The sequence below is a fragment of the Solanum dulcamara genome, chromosome 4, assembly GCF_947179165.1.
Source record: "Solanum dulcamara chromosome 4, daSolDulc1.2, whole genome shotgun sequence".
Taxonomy (NCBI): domain Eukaryota; kingdom Viridiplantae; phylum Streptophyta; class Magnoliopsida; order Solanales; family Solanaceae; genus Solanum; species Solanum dulcamara.
Genome location: NC_077240.1, coordinates 74252622 through 74277019, shown reverse-complemented (window position 1 = coordinate 74277019; position 24398 = coordinate 74252622). Strand labels below are relative to the sequence as shown.

The window sequence follows — 24398 nt, the reverse complement described above, 5'->3', positions numbered from 1 at the left end:
CAACTGTCTAAGTGGTGCCAATGACAGGTTCATGACTACCTTAATCAACATAAAAGTAAAAGTCTAAACTCTAAATCTAGATGTTAAAAGTGTGGTATCCTCCGAAAGTAGGGAAGACTCCCTAATCAGCTGGAATATGGGAAAAGATCTTCAACGGTGCGCCTGTTGATGATCTCTAGAACCTGTCTTGGCATCATGAAATGATGCAGGCCCAAATAGACGTCAGTACATAGAATGTATGAGTATGTAATATGGAAGAATCAAACATGCATCAAGGTAGAATAATACCAATTCAGATATCTCAAATCAGAAAGACGAGAAAGTCAATCAAGATGTCATAAGTCTAAATCTAGATTAAGTTTTAGATAGAGACCTGTCATATACAATCCAATTTAATTCAATCCAATCCATCCAATCAGAATATTATCAAGACCTATATGAGAGTTTCTCTTATCTGACAACAATCACTTATGAGCCAGTAATCGTACAACAAGCTCGTTGTTGTTGCCACAACTGTTTAATACTTTGCCGGGGTAAAGGACGAATCATCCAATCATGGATCTAATCAATCAATCAAGTCCTATCTTTTTAGGACAACAAAATAGGGATACATCCGACTTTAATAGTTCAATCCTCTCCTACATTTGGCTACGTAGTTATTGAGCTCGAGTTGTTATTTACTCTTACTCAATTTGGAGCTTGATACTCCTCCCAAAACTCAATGCTCATAAGAAAATCAATCTCAATCAAACCAATCAACAAGTCTCAAATGGATTTTTATCAATTCATCAGTTCTATCGAATCAATCCTTTTAACCAATTATTCCCAATCATTTAAGAGTAGTTGGGACAATTATTTATGATAGCATTTAGTTAGTCTCAATCATTTGGGTTCAAGTTATGAAAATGTAAAAGACCTTCAAATTTTTTAAGACTATCCTCATATTCATATCTCATTCACATTCAAACACTCATAATTCAAGGCTCTAGACTAACTGATTATGTATAGACATTCAATTATGATCAAAATATAACTAGGGTCTTATGAAATAAAATATACAAAGTAATTGTTCAAGAATTCAAGTCATGAAAATCATCAATCAATTAATAGCATGTTAAAATATTCAGGAATTTAGGAAAATTCAAGAAAACATTCATGGAAGGTTCAAGTCTTTCACAATTCCGTCAAACACGTCTATGGGACATATGGAAGAACACAATCCATGTTTTAGTTGGCCTTGCATATGAAAAAGTTAAGATCTTTGGAGGAAGAGATGGCAAGAAGCCGTTTCTTGAACCTTAGAAATGGATTTTCTTGAAAACCTATAGATTCCATGGGTAAAAGATATAAATTGGTGTTAAGATGAAGAAATTATGAAATTTCATGGTCAAATCTTACTTTGGATGATGAATGAACCTTGGAGGGAGTTAGTTTCTTTGAGAACTTCTCTTTCTAAGGTAAATATTTGAACTAGAAAGATGAATTACGTCTTTGGGGTTTTATTAAAAAAAACTCAGGCCCATAAAAAAAACTTCGGGTGCTCGGCCAAGCGCGGAGAGGGAAGTAGCCACTGCCTAATTGCTCTAGCGCGCGGAAAAAATTCCTCAGGCCCGCGGCCGGTCCACGGCAAGACAGTCCCAGTAAAATTGGCATTACTTTTTACTCTGAATTCCAATTGATAGGTCATGGGCCACCTATCTCTTTGAATAATGAGAGATATGATTATTTGACGTTGACCCTTATAAGATCTTATAGAAAAATTTAATCGGTAAAGGATCTGTGAACTCGACTTAGTACTAGAGGTTCCTTATGACCCTAATTCACCTCTAATAGACTTCAAAGACTTAGGAATTGATCCTAAATCATAAATAAAATTAGAATTCATCCGGTTAAGGCCTATACGCATATGAAGAATGGTTCGAGTCTTACCTTAAAGTTTTTCTGGGTATAACAGAGACCTTCCTTAAGCTTCTTCCTAACGAAATAACATTTGATCTCGATATGATTTGTGCATTTAGGAAATATAGAATTTACAGCAATCTGTATAGCTGCTTGGCTATCACAATTCAGTTGTACATGATTTAGTTCTTCCACTCTAACCATCCAGATAACTTTAGCAATTGCAGCCGCTATGCTGCGATATTCTGCTTCTATTGAGCTACGACTTTGCTTTTGTTTCTTCTTGGAATTCCAAGAAATCAATGAAGTCACTGATTGCAAAATAAAATATGTGACTAATCATCTTATATTAGGAAAGACAGCCTAAAGAGTCACAATGCTCTATCACATTATCTATAGGACCTTATTTCAGAATATGCCCAATCCTAGTGACCCTTTAACATATAATACCACTCTCATGCAATTATCTAATGTATTTACTTAGGATGATGCATAAACTAGCTTAGTTATTGTACAACAAAACAAATGTCTAACTTAGTAATGGTTAAGTAAATCAATGGCTAATAAACTTTTGATATCTCCATACGTCCTCAAACAAGGGATCATCATAACTCCTGTACATTTACCATATTCAACTGAGTAGTCTTAGCATTGGCTTTCAGCGGTGTGTAAACAGGTTTGGCCCTAGCCCTTGCTGCTCCAATTCCAGATACAAGCTCCAATGCATACTCTCTTTGATTCATCAAAATTCCATGTTGAGATCTCAAAACTTCAATTCATAAGAAATATTTCAATTCGCCCAGATCTTTGAACTTGAACTAACTATATATACAAGTGCTTCTTTGCATCATCAATAAATATGTAATTGCTTCCTGTAAGTAGAATATCATCTACATAAATCAACAACGCCACTGTGTTTAGTGAATAGAGAAGGATCATGTGACCTCTGTTTATAGCCTGCATTAAGCAAGACACTGGTCAATTTAATGTTCCACTGTCTTGAGGCTTGCTTGGGTCCATATAGTGACTTTAATAATTTGCACACTTTACTCTCCCCCTTACTATGAAACCCTTGAGGCAAAGATCTGTAAACCTCTTCATATAAATCTCCTTGTAAAAATGCATTCCTTACATCCATCTAAAGAAGGCTCGAATCCTTAAAAGCTGCTACACTTATAACTATTCCAACTGTTCCCGTTTTTGCCACTGGAGAAAAGGTTACATGGTAATCCAAGCCTTTTTTTAAGTATATCCTTTAGCTACTGTTGACAAAAAAAAATTGCCATTGCCTCATTCTCTATTAATTGCAAAAAGAAGGAAATGAGGAAGACGATCCTACATAGTTGAATCAGCACATGAGCAGCACAGTATATTAACATGAGCACATGGGCAGTACACTATATCAACATAGAAGGGAATATAATTAGTTAGACAATTAGAATATTTGGATAGGCTTTGGACAACTTTACAGCTGAACTTTATAGCTGAGCATTTTCTGCATTTTTTCTTTTCTTATTTTCCTGTACAGAATGCTTATAAAGATTAGACATGATAATCAATAATCAGATCAGAGAAATTTTTTTACAAACGCCTTCCTCAAATCTTACATGGTATCAGAGTAGTAAGCTCGATCTATTTTTTCATTCACTCATCATCATCTATCTAGAATGGGAGATGCTTCACCACCCTCCAACAATTCTGGAACCACTGCTGCACCTGCAACAACTATTATAGACTCCAGTCATCCTTATCATCTTCATCCCTCTGATTCTCCTGGAAAGAACCTCATCAACACTATGTTTGATGGTAGAAGTTTTCCTGGATGAAGGAGATCGATCTTGATAGCTCTCTCAGCTAAGAGGAAGCTAGGCTTTATCAATGGCACCTGTCAAGCACCAGTTTCTAGTGCTTCTGATTTCTCCCAATGGAGCTGCTGCAATGACATGGTGACCTCTTGGTTGCTCAACTCCTTATTCAAAGAGATTGGAGATAGCGTCATCTACTCCAACACTGCTAAGGAGCTTTGGGATAGCCTCGAACAAAGGTTTGTTAAGTTTAATGGTGCCAAGCCTTTTCACCTACAAAAGGAACTTAATGGATTAGTCCAAGGAAACTCTGATATATCAAGTTATTTCACAAAGTTAAAACGTTTATGGGATGAGTTGGACTCTCTAAATGCAGATGTTATTTGTTCTTGTATCTGCACCTGTGATGAAAAATCCAAAATCTCTAAGTCTTTGCAGGATCAAAGGCTTATTCTGTTCCTAATGGGTCTAAATGACATCTATAGTTAGGCCAGAGGTAACATTCTAATGATGAATCCACTACCAAGGATGGATCTTGCATATTCTTTGTTATTGCAGAATGAAAATCAGAGGGAAGTCTATCAACATAATCAAACCTTTTCGCACTCATCTTCTTTCATGGCAGAAAATCAAGGTAAGCCTAATAATAGGTTTGGAACTTAAAATCTCAGAAATGGAAATGGTAACCATATTTTCAGAAATGGAAATGGTGGTCAAAAGTCTGGTTTCTATCATCAGAAACTTGACTTTCATTCTCAGAGGTCTCATAGCAATCCACAAAGATCCAAAGGGATTTTCTTATCATCTGATCCTTCTTTATCTCTTCGAGATTTTTGTAATGCCGACTGGGCGTCCTGTAAGGATTCTCACCGATCAATCAGTGGATTCTTCATTACCTTTGGTAGTTTCCCCATGCAAATCGAAGAAGCAAGCTTCGATTTAACTTTCTTCAGCAGAGGCAGAATATAGGTTAATGAGAAAAATCACAGCCGAGATAACTTGGCTCATCCGTTTACTGGAGGATCTTTTTGTTCCACCTTCATTATCGGTGCCTATTCACTTCGACAGTCAAGCCGCGATTCACTTCGACAGTCAAGCCGCCTATTCACCTTGACTGTCACTCTGTTCGTCAGCAATACGCATCTGGGTTGATCTCTCTTTAGTTTGTTCCCTCAAAACACCAGCTCGCTGATATTTTCACTAAGCCCCTTTCTGGAACTTCTCACCATGGAATTTTATCCAAGTTGGGGGTTTCTTCTCTCCCCTCCAATTTGAGGGGGGATGTTGACAAAGAAAAATCTGCCATTGCCCCGCTCTCTATTAATTGTAGAAAGAAAGAAATGAGGAAGATGACCCTACGTGGCTGAATCAACACATTAGAAGCACACTATATCAGCATAGAAGGGAATATAATTAGTTAGACAATTAGAATATTTGGATAGGCTTTAGACAACTTTACAGCTGAACATTTTCTGCATTTTTTCTTTTCTTATTTTTTCTATATAGAATACTTGTATAAAGATTAGACATGATGATCAACAATCAGATCAGAGAAAATTTCTACAAACGTCTCCCTCAAATCTTACAGCTACCAACCTAGCTTTGTACTTATGAATTTCTCCATTAGCCTTGAGCTTGACTTTGTACACCCACATGGACCCTATAGATTGTTTACCATGTGGTAATGACTAATGACACCAGTTTCCATGTCCGATTTTCTTCTAAGGCATTGATTTCATGCTGCACAACATCAATCCATTCATTATGTTGTGATGCTTTTTTCAAATGTTCTTAGTTCTTGAATAGTTGAAAATAAGCTCAACTAGGCCTGGTAGTTGCTAAATAAGTGTGAATAAGCAACTTAGTTGGCAATAGGATATGTGCAGTTTATATAGTTTTAGCAGGAGCAACATAATCATTGAGCCAGATGGGAGGTTTGACATTCCTTGAAGGCCTTTCTTGAGTATCCTAAGATGAAGCCACTTGTTCCTCATCGTTTATATCTTCATGATCAACCTCATTGATGTCTGCAGAAATCAACAACTGCAAGTTCCATATCATCTGACTCTATGGTTGCAATGGTCTCAGCAGGTAAATCATCTGGAGCTCTAGCTTGTATAGCCTCTTGCATGAATGTGTCAGGAATGTGAACACTTTTCTGAACATAATTATATTCTGTAACTGACTCATTAGTAGCTCGAAGTGGTGTGACACTAAACATATCTTCTGCATCACAATGTGTTCCATCCTTTAAAGGAAATACTGTCTCTTTAAATGTTATATTTTTACAGATAAACAGAAGTCCACTTTCATATTCATATAACATGTAACCCTTTTGGTTTTCACAATAGCCTATCATGACTGCCTTTCTAGCTCTCTCTTGAAACTTATCACCTCTAGGAAGAACACTCGCAAAATAAAGTCCTCCAAAGACTTTCAAATGACCAATTTTTGGTTGCTTCCCAAATAACATCTCATATGGTGATTTACCATTCAGCACCAGTAAAGGTAGCTTATTTATGAGATACATAACAGTTCTTACATATTCCCCCAGAATATGATGGGTATTCCACTCTGAAATTTTAATGTTGTATCCACTTTTAAAATGTGTGTATACTTTATTTCTACTATCCCATTCTGTTAGGAGTGTAAGTACAATTAGTCTGATGAATAATCCCTTTGGACTTGAATAATTTAGCACATTGAGAGTTAGCAAACTCTCTACCATCATTAGATCTAAACACTTTGATAAACATATCAAACTGGTTCTTTATTAATTATAGAAATTTTTTCAACAGAGTGACACTTCACTTTTTGGCTAAATTAAGCAAACCCAAGTATATATGTGCTATGATCATCTACCAAGGTAACAAAGGAATGATTCTTATCATATGTAGACTTCTTATAAGGTCCCCATACATCTAGGTGGACTAAATCAAAAGAGGATAAAGCTTTAGTGAAACTGACAGAAAATTTGAGTCTATGTTCCTTAGCTAATGGACATAAGTCACAGTTGTCACGGACATGAAGATGTACTTTCTTAGGAAGAAATAAAATATGCTTCATAGCTGCACCAGATGGGTTGGTTATCCTCCTGGTTTTCAGAGACAAAAGAAAGACAATAATAGTGAATATACTCACAATATTCACAAATCAGATTAAATCGCTGAGGACCACTTAGAGCTGTCAATTCCTTCATAAGAGAGGGTCTATATGTTTGTGATTTCCCTCCTAGCAGTGTTACTACCTCCTTCTTGTCATTAACAACACCTAAAGATCTTTGACTCTCCTCTTGCGAGACTATGTCATAGGTTTCATTTGCAGTAACAATAGGTGCCCTAGCTAAAATGTTACTTTGAATTTAACTATAACTTTCATTCAAGCCCATAAAAACTACAACAGTCGTTGAAATCATAAATGCTCCAGGAGCATAAGTGATTCCTCACAGTCACAGTGAGGCAATGGTGCCATGATGTCTAATTCATGCCTTGAATCCTTCAATTTCGAATAATAAGTGGTTACAAATTTCATACCTTATCGTAACGTCACAATTTCAATCAAGAGATGATATATTCTCATTAAATTTGATCGATCAAAACGCTTCATAAAATCAATCCAAACTTGTTTCACATTCGATGCATATAGGACGCTCGACATTAATTTAGCCGCAACCGTAAAACCAATCCATTGATAGAATAATCGCATTGTATTTTCCCCACAATTCAATCAGTTCGCCCTTGTAATGGTACTTTACACATGCTCCATTGATGAAGCCAAGATTGTCTTTGCCTCGAAGAGCAAGACTCATCGATCTACTCCATAGTTTATAATTCTCCGATCCTGTCAGCTTGATTGGAATATTAACTGCTCCAGGTGTTTCCTATACTTGAAGAAACAGAGGGTGATGATGATCAACCACAATAGCAGGCTCATCTACAGAAGCAGTCTCTTCGTGAACTGCCATGATGATGTAAGATTTTCACGAACCAAATCTTAAAATTCATTTTGAATTACAACGAAAATAGTGATCGTTGCTCTGATATTATACCAAATGATGTTCAATTAAGCAATTATCAAGTGAAAATAGTAATCTTAGCTGCTATGCAAACAAAGTATGCAGAAGAGAAAAATAGAGAACCAATCTTATTGATTTGTTGTGCTTCATTGTTAAGTTGAATGATTATAATATTGACTATTTATATCCTTCAATCAGTTATTACAGCTATCATCTCTTCTCTGAAAAGACATTCTTTTCACAACAAACTAAAAAAGAAAACAGCACAGACAAATTGAAACGGAGGGAGAACATTGCAACGTGAATTCAATTATGAACAAGCAAAAAAAAATTAAAGATTGAAGAATTGACGATAATACAACTTCTTCTTGCTCTAAAATTTCATACATAGCAAAATTAAGACGAAATAAATATTATATAATCGGTTGAAGTAGATGATATCATAGAGTTTAAGTTTTATAGACCATTAGTATAAATATTTTTCTTATACCATCAAGTTATTGTTAATGGTATATAATATAAAAATAATTCATACTAACGATGTATAATACTTAAACTCGGAATGTTGTTATTTAGCAGCAGGGAAATTGAACACAATAGCAAATCTTTGTTGGGAGGCAAACTGGAAATCCACCATCAAAAACCTTCACAAGTATAGTACCTGCCCAAAACAAATTATGTAAAAAATGTGATAAATTCTAGAATCTTCTTCACACACTACCTTTATTAAAAAAATAAAAAATAATAATCGATAGTGACGCTCTCTTGCTCCTAATTTATGTGGCATAATTCGAATTTTGGGAGTTAAATTCTTAAATTTTGACTGTAAATTCATATATGAATTTTTTTGTGTTTTTTAAAATAAAATTTATATATTTGAAAATTATATAAAAAGTATTATAATTCATACTAATTAATAATATAAATTCAAATATTTAAAAGATTTATAATCAAATAAAAAAACTTGTTCGCAACATAAATTAGAAGAGAGAAAATGTTATGTGCTATAATGCTAATTAACAAAAGAAATCATGGCTTGTTTATTGAAAAAGGAAGAGAGATGAGGGTGGGGGTGGGGGTGGGGGGACGAAAAAAAGAGAGTAAAATCAATGTTGCATTCAATTGACTAGTTAAGTACTATTGATTGTTGACTTAATTAATATTATAAATTAATTTTGAAATTACTGTAAAAATTTATAAACTTTAAATCTAAAGTCGACTCTGCTATTGTGTGAGAGAGGAGGAGGGAAGTAAACCTGTAGTGAAAAGAAGAAGAAGGGTGACCACCAAAGCCAACTTTGAATAATAGAAATTCATGTCTTAAGCTTTGAATTTGCAAAAAACAATGGTATTTATCTAAGTTTGTGTTAAAAGATAGACCTTACAAGCAATATAAACAGTGAAGAAATAGTTATTTTCAATTAGTATCATATTAACAAAATCTAATCATAGTCATTTATAGAAAATTGACTTTTTAAAACAACAAGTGACAAATGCAACTTTTTCGGAAATTCATTTAATTCTTATGGATAGAAAAAAGAAATTTCTTAAGAGCATGTTTGGCTTAACTTATCTATAAGTCAAAAAAACTAAGTTGGGGTAGCCTAACTTATTTTTTTGGGCTTATAAGTTGTTTTAAATAAACTAAGTCAAATGGATCCAGTTATTTTTTTTAGTTTATTTTAAGCACAAAATGACTTTAAGTTGGTCAGTCAAACACTCAAAAAAGCTAAAAGCAGCTTACAAGTTGTTTTTAGCAACTTAAAAGCCAATCCAAACGGGCTCTAAGTACTTTTTTTGGACCATAGTGACTAGACACCCTTAAATATATTAGGGCAACTTATGAAAATTCCACTAGTTTAGGAGCTAATTACTTAGATACACTCTAATTTGCAATATTACGAATCTTATCAGATTTTGGTGCATCCAGATACGTCTAGATAAATGTTTCTCGGAATAAATAGGGTCAAAATTAGATTTAATTTATTCTAGATATATTGTATCCAAGTTGATTTGTATGTATCAGGGATACATAGACAAATCACGCTTGTCTCCCTCCCATCTAGCTTGCCACTCTCTTATGTATCTGGTATCCCAGATGTATGTGAATCACACCAGATATATACAGATACATGTATCTATGGTGTATCTAGTGTGATTTGCATATATCTGGGATACCTGACTATCTCGCTCATCTCCATCCTCATCCCGCTTGCCTCTCTCCTTATTTTTAGTGTATCTGATAGCAAATATACATGTATTTATGTGTATTTTCTTCAATATATAATAAGAAAGTCTTAATTAGTGGTAAGATAGGTAATTATTTGAAAGTATAGGTCGAATTAGTATATATGGTATGATATGGATGTATGTCTAATAAGGTAGTTTCTCCAAAAAAATTATAGGAGTATATTTTACTAAATTAACTTTATTAATGATGTTTTGGAAAATTCTAAATTTAACTACTATTATTTTATACTTTTATTTTGATTCAAAGGACCTAATGGGTCTGATTTATTAAATAAACATGATTTTATATAGTTATTTAATACTAAAATTGTATGGAAAAAAAGTGATAGAACTCTTAATTTGCTAAAATAATAAATAAAAAAGGAAATTTATTTTAATATAAAAATTAAGTACAATAAAATTAATGATATAATAAATTCTATATTTATCTAACATAAATGCAGAGATTATATTGGTTGAATAACCCAGCTAAAAAAAGATTCATATATTATGAAAAAATAAAAATAATAATATATAGATAGGAAAGAAAAGAAATTATAATAAAGGAAGAGGAAGAGAGAGAAGTAATATGACATAGAGAGAAAATAGAATAGTAATCTTTTTTCTATGTGTATTTCATATTGAAGTTGCGATGCCTTTTTATAGGCAAATTTTTTTTTAAAAAAAGAGCATCAACAGTAACAAAAACGCATGAACTACAGTGAAATACTATTCATCTACAATAAAAGTGGGTCCCATGGACATCCACTTATTTTACAACACTTCCCTCTGGATGTTCATGTACAAAAGAAAAATATGTACATAATTAATTGTAATACGCATTGGTTGCTGTCTCATTAAAAAATCTTACCAGGAAAATGCAGTGGAATAAAACTTTGGTTAAGAAAAAAAGAGTGCATCGCGTATTTTACTCTACCTAATGAAGACATCATTTAATATCTCGAAGATAACGCATTCCAATCTTGTATCTCAATTTCTCAAAGGTTGAAGTTGGCAATGCCTTGGTGAACATATTTGCTAGATTATCACTTGAATGAACTTGTTGAACATCTATTTCATCTTTCTTTTGAAGATCATGAGTAAAGAAGAATTTTGGTGAAATATGTTTATCTTCCCTTCAATTGAGCTATACATGCAGCAATATCTTCATACAATATTGTTGGAACATCTCTTTTCAAAGAAAGATCGCATGTATCTTGAATGTGTTGAGTTATTGATCTTAACCAAACATATTCTCGACTTGCTTCATTAATGACTATTATCTCTGCATGATTTAAGAAAGTGACAACCATAGTTTCCTTTGTTGAATGTCATGATATAGTTGTACCACTACATATAAATAAGTAGTCCGTCTGCGATCGACCTTTATAGAGATCAGACAAATATTCTATATTTGCATAATTAATCAATTGTGACGTGGATTCGTTTGAGTAAAACAATCTAATATCAGTGGTCCCTCAGAGGAATTTTTATAAGAATATCGTTGTCCTGAGAGCCATATAAATAGACTGTAACGATATCCATCAGATGCATGCCAAGTTTTTCATGAACTGCCAGATTTATAAGATACTTGAAAGTGATTGCATCTACCACAGGAGAATATGTTTCCATATAATCAATGTCAGGTCTCTGCGAAAATCCTTGTGCCAAAATTCATGCTTTATATCTTACGACTTTATTTTTCTCATTTTATTTTCGCACAAAGATCCATTTGTACCCCATTGGATTTATACCTTCAGATGTTCGTACTGTTGGTCCAAACACTTCGCGTTTTTTAAGCGAAGCTAAGTCAACTTGAATTGCATCTTTCCATTTTGGCCAATCATTCCTCTATCTACATTCCTCGACAGATTTTGGTTCAAGATCCTCATTTTGTTGTATTATTTCAATAGCAACATTATAAGCAAAATTATTATCGATGAGACATAATTTATTGAAATTTCTTCATTAATTTCAAGCGCCTTAACCTCTTCCAAGTTTTTATTAATTGTTATGTCTCCTCGCTCTTCTTGAGAAGGTTCTTCTATATTATGAACATCTTCATTGTTTGCTCCTTTTCTTTTTTGAGGATTTTTATCTTTGAAACCAATTGTTCTACCACATTTGAAGCGTAGCTTAGAGTCATTTACATTAGTTAATTGTCCTATTGGGACATCAACTCAAATTGGAGCATTAGCAACTAGAATATGAGATTTAGTAACTCTTGATAAGTCAGTAAATGCATCTGGCAGTTGATTGACAATATTTTGCAAATGAATTATATTTTGAACTTTCAATTCACATTTATTTGTACGAGGATCTAAATAAGATAGTGGTAATGCATTCCAATCTATTTTCTCTTTCATCTCCTTATTTTCTCCCCCTAATGCTGGGTATACTGATTCATCAAAATGACAATCAATAAATCTTGCAGTAAATAAACATTTAGTCATAGGTTCCAAATATTTTATGATAGAAGGAAATTCATACCCAACATATATCCCCAACCTTCTTTGGAGACCTATCTTTGTACGTTGTGGTAGATCAATTGGAACATATACCGCACATCCAAATATTCTAAGATGGGAAATGTTTGACTCCTGACCAAAAGTCAGTTGTAATGGGGAGACTTTATGATAACTTGCGGGTCTGATCTTCACAAGACTTGCTGCATGCAAAATTGAATGACCTCATAATGAAATGGGAAGTTTTGTTCTCATAAGCATTGGTCTAGCAATTAATTGGAGGCGTTTAATCAATGATTCCGTAGACCATTTTGAGTATGAACATGAGCAACCGAATGCTCAATTATTATCCCAGTGGACAAACAATAATCATTAAATGTCTGAGATGTGAACTTACCAGCATTATCAAGACGAATTGTCTTTATTACATAATCTGAAAATTATGCTCTTAATTTAATTATTTGAGCAAGTAATCTCACAAATGTCATATTACGAGTTGATAATAAACACATATGTGACCATCTTGTAGATACATTTATTAAAACCATATAATATTTAAATAGTCCACATGATGGGTGAATTATCATCTTGTATACGTTCCAAAAATGCTAGTGATTCAATTCCACTTTAATTACTGATGATTTAGTAATCAATTTGCCTTGAGAACATGCAGCACAAGAGAATTCTTTAAATTGAAGAATCTTTTGGTTCTTCAAAGAGTGTCCATTTGAACTCTCAATTATTTTGTGCATCATATTAGAATCGGAATGGTCCAACCGGTCATGCCAGATAATAAAACCATTTGAGTTAGTAAATCTTTGATTTACTATGTCATGTGTTTCAACCATGCTAATACTTGTGAAGTATCAGCCAGATGAAAGTGCGGGTAACTTTTCAAGTATAGATTTCTTGCCCACATCATTGTAGTAATATAAAGACATTCATTCTTTTCATCATTTGTAGTCTCAATATGATAGCTATTTTGACGAATATTTTTGAAACTTAATAAATTTCTTTGAGACTTATTAAAATATAATGCTTCATTAATTATCAAATTTGTTCCTCCGATAAGTACAACTTTAGCTTTTTTGGATTCTTCAATTAATCTTTTACTACCAGATATTGTATTAACATTAGCTTCTTTTATAATCAAATAAGAAAAAAAATTCTTATCTCTTAAAAATGTGTGTGTTGTGGCATTATCGATAAGATACATATTATTATAATTGGTTTTGAATCCAACTGATGACTGGAAATTTCCATATTCTTCATTAAAAAAAAGATAAATTATAAGAACGTGAAAAACTAACAACATAAGAAATCTTAAGAAAATGCACTAAAAATGTAGAAATTAGTAAGGCATAATGCCTTATGAAAAATATTTAAGGAGGACAACATAGTAGCAAACATAATAGGAAAATAATTTTTATCCCCAGTTAGATGATCAGTTCTTCAGTTAATATTCTCATAGAAGTCTTCATCTTCCAAATGAGTAATATTGGGGAGACCTTCAAAATCATCATCTTTATAAGCAAGATTTTCCTTAATATCTTCATATTTATTTGACAGAGTTACTTCATTATCATCATTTTAAAAATTCAAGTGTACCTCCATATTATTATCCTTTCTTTTGAGAGAGGCTTGATAAAGTCTTATAAAATGATCGAGCGTACGACAATCACGTGCCCAATGACCCTTCATACCACACCGGTGGTAAAAATTGATTTTACCATTGGAACAATTATTTTGAGGAACTTTATTATTCTCATGTATATTTCTACCATAATGACGATAATTATTTCGTCCTCTACCACATCCTCGCCCACGTCCACAACCACGGCCACGATCGCGGCCATAATAATTATTTTATCTTGATTCAGACTGATTATATATTTCGCTTCAGGGAATGGAGCAAACTCAGTGAGATGAGCTTCATGATTTTTCATCAGCAAAGTATTATCTTGCTCAGCCACAAGTAAGCATGTAATTAATTTAGAATATTTCTTAAACTCTTTTTACGATATTGTTATTGTAGCAACACATTTGTAGCGCGAAAAGTGAAATAAGTTTTTTCAAGTAAATCATCATCAGTGATAGTTTTTCCACATAATTTTAATATGAAACTTACTTTGTGGATAGCAGAATTATACTGATATGCAGTTTTAAAATCTTGAAATTGAATGTGTATCCACTCATATCGAACTTTTTGCAACACCGTAAAATTTAGATGGTCATATCGATCCTTCAAATTAGTCTATAATTCAATAGGGTCTTTTACAGTTAAATATTCAGTTTTTAATCCTTCATGAAGATGATGACAGAGAAAAATTATGGCCTTTGCTTTATCTTGACTTGATGCTTTATTTTCTTGTTTAATAGTATCACCAAGACCTTTAGCATCAAGGTGAACTTCAGCATCAAGGATCCATGATAAATAAATTTTTTTAGTAATGTCAAGTGCCACAAACTCAAGCTTTGATAAATTTGACATGATAAAAATTGAGATAGAAATTAATTTAGAAATAACAAAGACAACTAAATTAAATATCTTCAATACCTGAGATAGAAATTAACTTATCCCCCAAAAAATTAGAGTTTTGTGCTGATACATATTATGAAATAATAATAATAATAATAATAATAATAATAATAATAATAATAATATGTAAATAGCAAAGAAAAGAAATTATAATAAAGGAAGAGAAAGAGAGAAAAATAATATGGCAGAGAGAGAAAATAGAGTAGTAGTCTTTTTTGTGTGTATTTCATATTGAAGTTGCGATGCCTTTTTATAGGCAAAAGATGCTGAAAAAAATGATCATCTACAGTGACAAAAACGCGTGAGCTATAGTGAAAATACTATTCATCTAGAGTGAAAGTGTCACACCCCGATCTTAATAGGGTGTAAGGGGCACCCGACCCCATGTGGTTAGTGTGTAAATTATTGGGTTGTGGTAATTGAAATTGAAAGAAGGGATTAGATTGTTATTGTTCTTATTGGAATTGGAAGGTCTTGGAGAAAGTAGTATATTAATTTGGTATGGTTGTGGTAAATTGACCGAGTTGAAATCTCGGATTGTTGTTGATAAAATTGGCCGAGTTAGATTCTCGGGGATGGTGTATTTACAGGGGAAGTGCTGTCGAAATTTCGATAGACAAAATGTTAGTTTAGAATGAAGTTCTTGGATACCTATAGCTAATGTTGGCATTCATTAATCTTGTTATAGATTTTGGAAAGGCCAAGAGTTAAGTGGGGTGACTAAGGAAGCGGACAAGGTATGTAAGGCTTACCCTTTTTTTTCAAGGCATGATTCCGATGTTATGGTTTCATAAGTGCTTCCATATATTCTTTGTTTTCAAAATCTAGGTGTCAATGGTCCCAAGGAAATGACTACTTTTCCTATAACCCGTCAATATTTTCCAAAATGTCTATAGTTTCCCAAAACAAAGGTTTACAGTATTACAAGCTTTTATGACAATGACGATGGATATGTTTTACAACGACATTGATGATGTCGAGGATGAGAATATGTCTATGATGGCTATGATAAGAACGGCTTCATGTATGTAATGTTTACTCTTCTTTCTCTTGGCATGTTTTGACATAAGTATATAGAGCTACTCTTTCTTTTGGCATGGGTTTTATGAAACAAGTATATGTCATTTTGTACAATTTCAAGAAAGTCCTATTCGTAGAGCCACTAGGATGGCCAATTTTCTTGAGTTTCCAAAGGATATTTTCTCGTACCTAGATACACGTATATGATTTCAATTTTTTTATTTTGATATAATCCATGGAAATTTTCGAAAGGTACTTGACATGACTCTTGTCCTGATTTTTGAATCATAGCTCATTCCGATTATTCTACGAGTCTTGAAAATTGGTCCTATGTGCATATGTATACGATTTGGCATCTTACAAGACTGTGACCTTATTCTACGTTCTCTTAATAATATCCTTCGTTGATAATCTCATCTTATAATGATTGTTCCTTCAAGGTGAGACAAAGCGATCATGGTTAGTCTATAATACAATCGAAGGTTACCGACCTTCTATCACTTCGATAGATATATGACTTTCGTTGAGCTCTCCTGCATGCTGTCTATATGTATATGTATATGTATATGTATATGAGGGATATGGGGAGGTGTATATGTGGCTCTATAGACGCATTCCCACCTGATCAGTTGGAGTAATTTCCATCCCGGACGCGGGACATATGTGGGCGAGCCGACGTTGTTCGGTGATATGACTTTTATTTTCTATGTATATGAAAAAGAAATGTTTTAAAGGAAAGACAAGCATGCATGGCATCCGGCCTAAAAGGCACTCATATGTACAGGTTACTCTCTTATCTCATTATATGTTCTATGATTCTATGATATGGTTGTTTCTACCTTATGTTCTTTGTTATGCTGATTTTCATGCCTTACATACTCGGTACATTACTCGTACTGACCCCCTTTTCTCCGAGGGCTATGTTTCATGCCGCGCAGGTACACCCAGACTAGTAGAAGCTATTATAAAAGATTTTTCAGTGGGGTTAGCAATTCCACTTGTTCCTGGAGTGCAGCCGAGTCAGAGTATATGCGATATGATGTTTCGTTCAAAGTTAGAGACTTTGCAGACAGAGTCCTTGGTATAGAGTGTCAGCTTTGTAAGCGGCGTCACCAGCCGATATGTTATTATGTCGTATGTCACGAGTTTTATGGGATGATAGATTTTGAAAAAAAATAATAATTCGGAAAGCTTAGTTATGTTTTTTTCATTTCTTATTGATGTAAAAGTCTAAGGAGATTAAGTATGTACTATGAAGCAGCGGGTTCGCTCGGCTTCAAGCATGGGGTCGGGTGCCCATCACACCCTATTAAGATCGGAGTGTGACAGAAAGTGGGTCCCATGGACATCCACTTGTTTTACAACATCATATATATTTTTGTTTATAGAGTCTATTTTTATAGTCTAAGATACAAAGTTATGATTAATAATTTATAAATTAATTTCTTTTCTAAAAAATTAATTAATAATATAGCTAATTCGTTTTTGCTATAAAAATGTAATCAATTCATTTAATTATAATTTTGAAAAATTCCTTCCTAGCAATTATTATATATATGAATTGTTATTTGATAAAGAATGAAGTTATTTATCTAAATGATTATATATATAAATAAAATTCTTCAACTTATATTAGTTTTTTATTATTTTCATGTACCTGAATTGATTTCAAGATTGTACCAAGTATAATGTCATTGTGTTCTTTTAAAACACTTGCCTCATTATTATGATCAACTTGATCATTTACTCCTCTTCTTATTCAAGGAACTATAGCTATGGAATTGACTAGTCTATCACGCATCAAGTGTGTCCATAGACTCTATACTTCAAGAACTTTAATTCTATAAGAGCATTTGCAGCTGAAAATATGATATTCACTTTTGGGTCAGCAAGCAATTGATTTGAATTATCTTTTGAATGAGGATCATACCAATAATAATTCATTATATATAATTTATTGTTTAGTTGTTTATCATCTCTTTCTTTAATGTTAGAAAATCTTACAATTATCCCAACCTTATTTGTGGGACTCATCTTTGTCCAGTTTAAGAATCCCCTTCTTGCTTCAGTTAAATAAAGGTATCCACAAGCTTAAGACTACAACTTTAGGAAAACAAAAGAGATGGTACATTAAGGAACCAAGATAGATTATGTGTTTCAAATACGGATGAACTTTGAGAGAGAAATATGACAGAGACAGACAGTTCGAGATACTTCTTATACCCAGGTTCTACGAAAATGTACCACAATGTTATAGAAATATATTGATGAAATAAAATGAAGAAGAACATAACATACGATGTGACTGGGTGTTCAAATGGCAAATAGATTAAAGCCAAGTATTAGGAGCTCGAAAGATTAGCGCAAAATATAGAACTTCCAACATGAAAATGAAAGATGATAAGTATAAATTTTGTCATAGGTTTACCTCGCTCATTATAAAAATATGATTCAAATTGGGTGATAGTGTAATGACTCACTAAGTCAACACATTTCTTGCCTGCTAAAATCACTGATTCAGTGGAGGATTATGCTAAGTTATATATTCAAGAAATTGTTAGACAACATAGGACTCTTGTTTTGATTATATATGATTGATGTTCTAGTTCAATGCAAATTTTTGGAGGTCATTTCAGAAAGAATTGAATATCTGAGATACTGTTAGTGTTGCGTTCCATCCTTAGATAGATAGTTAGGCCAATCACACAATCCGAATGCTCGAAGATATGCTAAGTTTTTGTGCCTTGAACTTCAAAGATAATTGGGACAATCATCCACCTCTAATATAATTTTCTTACGGCAATAGTTATCATGCCAATATTAAGACAACACTGTTTTAAGCCATGTCCAAGTGAAGGTGTAAGTCACCTATTGAATGGTTCGAAGTTGATGAAGCAGGACTATTTGGAACAAACTTGGTACATCATGCTACAGAGAAGTTAAACAAATTTAGGAGCAGTTGAGGACAACTTAGAATTTCCTAAAGTCTATTTAGACGTGCGACGTAGAGATTTGGGCGTTATTGTGAAAAAAGCTAGGGATGATTTTTAAAATAGATTTTTTAGAATGTCCTAGTGGAGAAACATAGATAATTATCTTGAAGAATCTAGAATGTCCTAGTGTAGAAACATAGATAATTATCTTGAAGAAATATCTAGATATTCTAGAGTAGTTGATAAAAGATAAGTTTACTATAATTTTCTTGTAGATGTATCTAGAACCATCCATAGACAAGTATAAATAGAGGATGGTCTTATACAATTGTACTCAACTAAAAATCAAAACAATTCAAAGAGCCTTCTTTTCTAACCAAGTTCTGCTTTCAAAATCTTCCTTCTTCTTTCTAGCTTCCTCTTCTTTAGTTGAATCTTTTGATCTTAGTTAACGATCTTGAGCAAGTAAAAGGTCTCCCCAATTATACTTTTCTTCTATTATTCTCTACATGGTATCAGATCCATAGCCGTTGATTGACTTATGGGTTTTATTTCAAGATCGGTTAGTAATTTGATTCAACTAGTTTGTCCAAATGGATTTAAGTGGTCGTGTTAATGGACTGGGGATGAAGTTATTCAACCAGTCCAATTACATGGTATAGAATACTTGTATGGAATCATACCTTGTGGGTGAGAATTTGTGGGATATTCTTAATGGGAGTAACATAAGTCTTCATGTTGACGGACTGGAGAAGAGCAATGCATACAAAAAGTGGAAGTAGATTAATGCGAAAGCGGAGTTCATCCTGAAGAGGTCAATCTCCTCCATATTATTTGATCATACTATAAGGTGTAAATCAGCTCATAAAATATGGAGGACCGTCGATCAGTTGTTCAACAAGAAGAATAAAGATCGGCTACATATATTAGAGAATGAATTGGCCAATACCGCTCAAGGTAATCTCTATATAGCTGAGTATTTTTTGAAGATTAAGAAATTTATGTTCTGAGATATCTTTATTGAATCCGAATGAGGCTATCTCTGCAGCACGAATAAGAAAAAATATCATCTGTGGTTTAAAATCAGAATATATTCCCTTTGTTATATCGATTCAAGGATGGGCTCAACAACCATCGTTGGAGGAGTTTGAGAATTTATTGTCATCACAGGAGATACTAGCTAAACAAATGGTTAGGGTATCTAGCAAAAAAGGGGAAGAAAATACTCTTGTATCCAACAAGAAGAAATTTAAGAGAAAAATAGTACGAGATAGGCCACATTCTCGATTCCAAAGAGGTTCAACCCTGATAAGAAAGAAGGAAGAGTCTACTAATAACTATAAGACTCTTAAATGTTACCGATTTGGAAAAATAAGACACATAAAAATATTTTATCGAGCCAAGGAGAGCAATATGGCTCAAACTAAGAAAGTTGTTGAAGAATAAGAAGGCTGGGGAAGTGGTTTGTAGTTGAGACTCGAGCAGTAAATGTCATCACTTCCATTAATTTTGAAAGATACTCGATCATGGATTCAGGATATGGGCATCATCTCACTGGAGATGAATCTAAATTTTCTGACTTTCATAAATACAATGATCGTGATGTCATTGTAATAGCATATAATACGATTCATCACATAGAGAAGGAAGGCACGAGTGTCATCAATGAGAAGCAGAAAGATTCATTCACTCTCAACAGTGTTTTTCATCTTCCAGGGATGAGAAAAAATCTATTTTCAGTGGCAAATATCGTAGAAGCGGGAAGTTATCTCCTGTTTGGCCACATGACGTGAAGTTTCTTCAAAATATCAAAGAACTCGAAGGTGGATGTTATTCATACTAGTAAGAGAGTTAATGATTTATATGTATTATTTTTCTCTAACTCATATATTGAGAAGATGAGTAACAATGACACTGCATATCTATGGCATGCTAGACTTGGGCATCTTAACATGGACAAATTAAAAGTCATGGTAAAATTGAATCTAGTAAAAAGATTACCTAACTTGAGCAATTTTGGTGGAGGAGAATTTGTGAAGGATGCCAATATGAGAAGGCATATCGCCTTCCGTTTGATAGATCCTTGTCAAGATGGATTGCTCCACTAGAGTGAATTCACAGTGATTTGATGGGGCCAACAAGAACTCTTTCATTCTCCGCTATTCTTCTATGCTAATTTTTATAGATAATCTTACTAGATTCATCTGGATTCATTTTGTGAAGTACAAGTCAGAAGTTCTCAACAAGTTTATGGAATTCAAGAAAACAGTTGAAGGCGAGCTTGGTTCAGAAGACTTTCTCTCTTTTTGTCATGAACATGACATTCAAAGAGAACTTACTTGTGTTGATACACTAAAACAAAATGGAATGAGAGAAAGAAAGATTAAACACTTAACAGAGACATGTAAGAGATGGCTTCATGCCAAAAATTTACCTAGAGCCTTGTAGGTTGAAGGTATGAAATGTGCAGCATATGTGATCAACATGATGCCGCTTTCTCAAATCAACATGAAGTCACCCTATGAATTACTGTTTGGAGAAGAGCCTAGAATCAAATACTTAAGAGTGTTTGGTTCTATCTATTATGTTCATATTTTTGATTCTCAACGGAACAAGTTGGATCCCAAGGTGAGAAAATGCATCTTTTTTGAATATGACGAAAGAAAATAAAGTTGGAAGTGCATGGATCTGAAAATTCATCATTTTGTTGTTTCTAGGGATGTCATTTTTGATGAAATCTCCTTGTATTATGGAGTTGCTTCAAAAAGGAGAGGGTTCTAAAATATTGAACCCTGGAGTTTCAAACTTGCCCATCACAAGTGCTTCTCCAGATAATATAGTTGCTAAGGAACTAAGAGGAAGGAGGAGCTCAGAAACTCAACAATATGAAACTCAACAAGAAGATGATGCATTGATTTCACAAAGACCAAACCAAACTATTGTTAATCCAGCCCGCTTCAGAGATGAAAACTTTGTCAGTATGTATTCTTGTTTCTTTGTATGGCTTATTAACGATGAATATCCTTCATCTTTTGAAGAAGCTAAAAGAGTCAAAGAGTGGAATCTTGCTATGGATGATGAGATGGAGGCTCTACTGAAAAATAAAACTTGGAGCCTTAAGCCAAACAACCAAAGCCAATAGATGTACAATCTGTTTCTTGCAAATGGTTTTACAAAATCAAAAGGAGTAGATGGCAGCATAGACAGATAGAAAGCTAAGTTGGTTGCTCGAGGTTTTTACCAAAAATATGGCGAAGATTATGAAGAAACCTTTAGTACGGTGGCTAAGATGATCTCAGTTCGAGTTGTAATAGTGATGGCAGCATCATATGGTTGGAAACTATAGCAACTTGACGTGAAGAATGCCTTATTGTATGGAGAACTTGACAAAGATATTTATATGAAGCAACCACCCAGGTATGTTTCTAACTTACATCCTGATTATGTTTGCAAACTTAAAAAAGCACTTTATGGACTCAAGAAGGGGACGAGCATGGTATGGAAAAATTGCGCAATATTTATATTTTTGTGGCTACTCAGATCCTAGTTTGTTTGTTATGAAGCAAGGAGATTTGCATGTGGTTGTTCTCTTGTACGTGAATGACATGATAATAACTGGAAACAATGATAATGAAGTTGCAAGTCTTCAAGAAGAGCTTTCCATAAGATTTGATATCAAGAAGTTGGAAGAATTACATCATTTTCTTGGCTTAGAGATAACAAACACGAGTAAAGGGATCTTTGTTACCCAAGAAAGGTATGCCAAGAAGCTTGTTGACAGGTTTGGGGGTGAAACAAAGCAAAAAGTGCTCTATGCCTCTTGAGACTAGCACGAGAATAAGGTGTGAAAAAGGCTCACTTCTTGTAGATCCCAAGCCTTTCGAGCTCTAGTTGGAAGTCTCCTATATTTGACTATTACAAGGACAGGCATTGCTTTCTCTGTTGGATATGTCATCCTATTTATGCAATCACCAAGAAAGCCGCACTTGGAAGCTGCAAAGAGGATTCTAAAATATATCAACTCAACATCAGAATTGGGCCTCTTCTTCCAAAGAAAGAATAATTTGGTATTAATCGGGTATACTGATGCAGATTTTGGTGGTGATATGGATAATCGAAGATCTACATCAGGCTATATTTTTCTCTGTGATGGAACAAGTGTTTCTTGATGCAGCAAGAAGCAAGACTCAGTTTCTTTGTCAACTACGGAGGCGGAATATAAAGCAACAGCCCTTACTGCTCAAGAATGTATGGCTAGCTCCAAAAAATCACTTTAAGATTGGGGTAGTTTCAAAAACTCACTTTAAGGGGGAATGAAAAAAGTTAAAAGATGATTTTTTGAAATAGATTTTGTAGAATGTCCTAAGTGGAGAAACATAGATAATTATTTTGAAGAAATCTAGAATTTCCTAGTGTAGAAACATAGATAATTATCTTGAAGAAATATCTAGATATTCTAGAGTAGTTGCTAGAAAATAAGTTTACTGTAATTTTTTTGTAGATTTATCTAGAACCATCCATATAAAAGTATAAATAGAGGATGGTCTAATAAATTTGTACTCAACCAAAAATCAAAGTAATTTAAAGAGTCTTCTTTTCTAACCAACTTCTTCTTTCAAAATCTTCCTTATTTTTTCTAACTTCATCTTCTTTAGTTGAATCTTCTTATCTTAGTTAACGATCTTGGACTAGCAGAAAGTCTCCTCAATTATACTTTTCTTCTGCTATTCTCTATAGTTATCATTTAGAAGAAAATAGAAAGGTTAATCCCAAATACAATGCATATAAGATTTTATGAAGAATTAGGCAATTAGACTATGAGCTAGAATTGTCAATGGAGTTAACTTTAGTGTATTCTATATTTCAAGTATCCATATTGAAAAAATATTAGGGAGATCCATCCCTTGTTGTCTCGATTGAGAATTTGGGTGTTGAAGAGAATTTTCTTATGAAGAAGTCCTCATGGCTTTCCTTGATCATCAAGTTCCTAAATTGAAGACAACAAAAGTGGGATCCGTAAAAGTATTTTGGAAGAATTAAAATGTTGAAGATTCTACCTAGGAATATGAAAATAAATTACAAAGGCATGCAAAATGTACATTCTTTATTAAAGAAGTTGAAGAAATCTGATATTAAAGTTAAAAGTATGCTTCTTCTTTTCTTTTCTTTTTTGTTATTTCTGCTACAAAAGCCAAAAGAAACGAAAAAGTAGAGGAAGAAAAGTCAAAGATGGTAGGCTGAAAAGAAAAGGAAAAGCAGCCAGCAGCAATTGTTGAAGAACAATTGCCAACCAGTAGCCGACCTTACGCGTTTTCGTGTTGAAAATGCGTAAATTTTTCCTTTACGCGTTTTGTTCCTCCTATAAATAGAGGGCCTAATGCCCTTATTTAAATCATCCAAAAATCCCAAAAAAGAGAGAGTAAAAATACAAAGAGAGTTATACACCAAGATAAATATTGTAGTCTTGAGTGTCCTCTTTAGTAGTTGTTCCTT

The 24398-nt window shown here is 33.5% G+C and overlaps 1 protein-coding gene across 1 annotated transcript; it reads left to right on the top strand.

Moving 5' to 3' along the window:
- The first annotated feature begins 22462 nt into the window (after positions 1–22462).
- On the top strand, positions 22463–23074 carry LOC129884367 (secreted RxLR effector protein 161-like). Its single transcript, XM_055958677.1, has 2 exons — positions 22463–22686; positions 22774–23074. Exons 1-2 carry the CDS (start codon positions 22463–22465, stop codon positions 23072–23074), a joined length of 525 nt encoding a protein of 174 aa, XP_055814652.1.
- The last annotated feature ends 1324 nt before the right edge of the window (positions 23075–24398 follow it).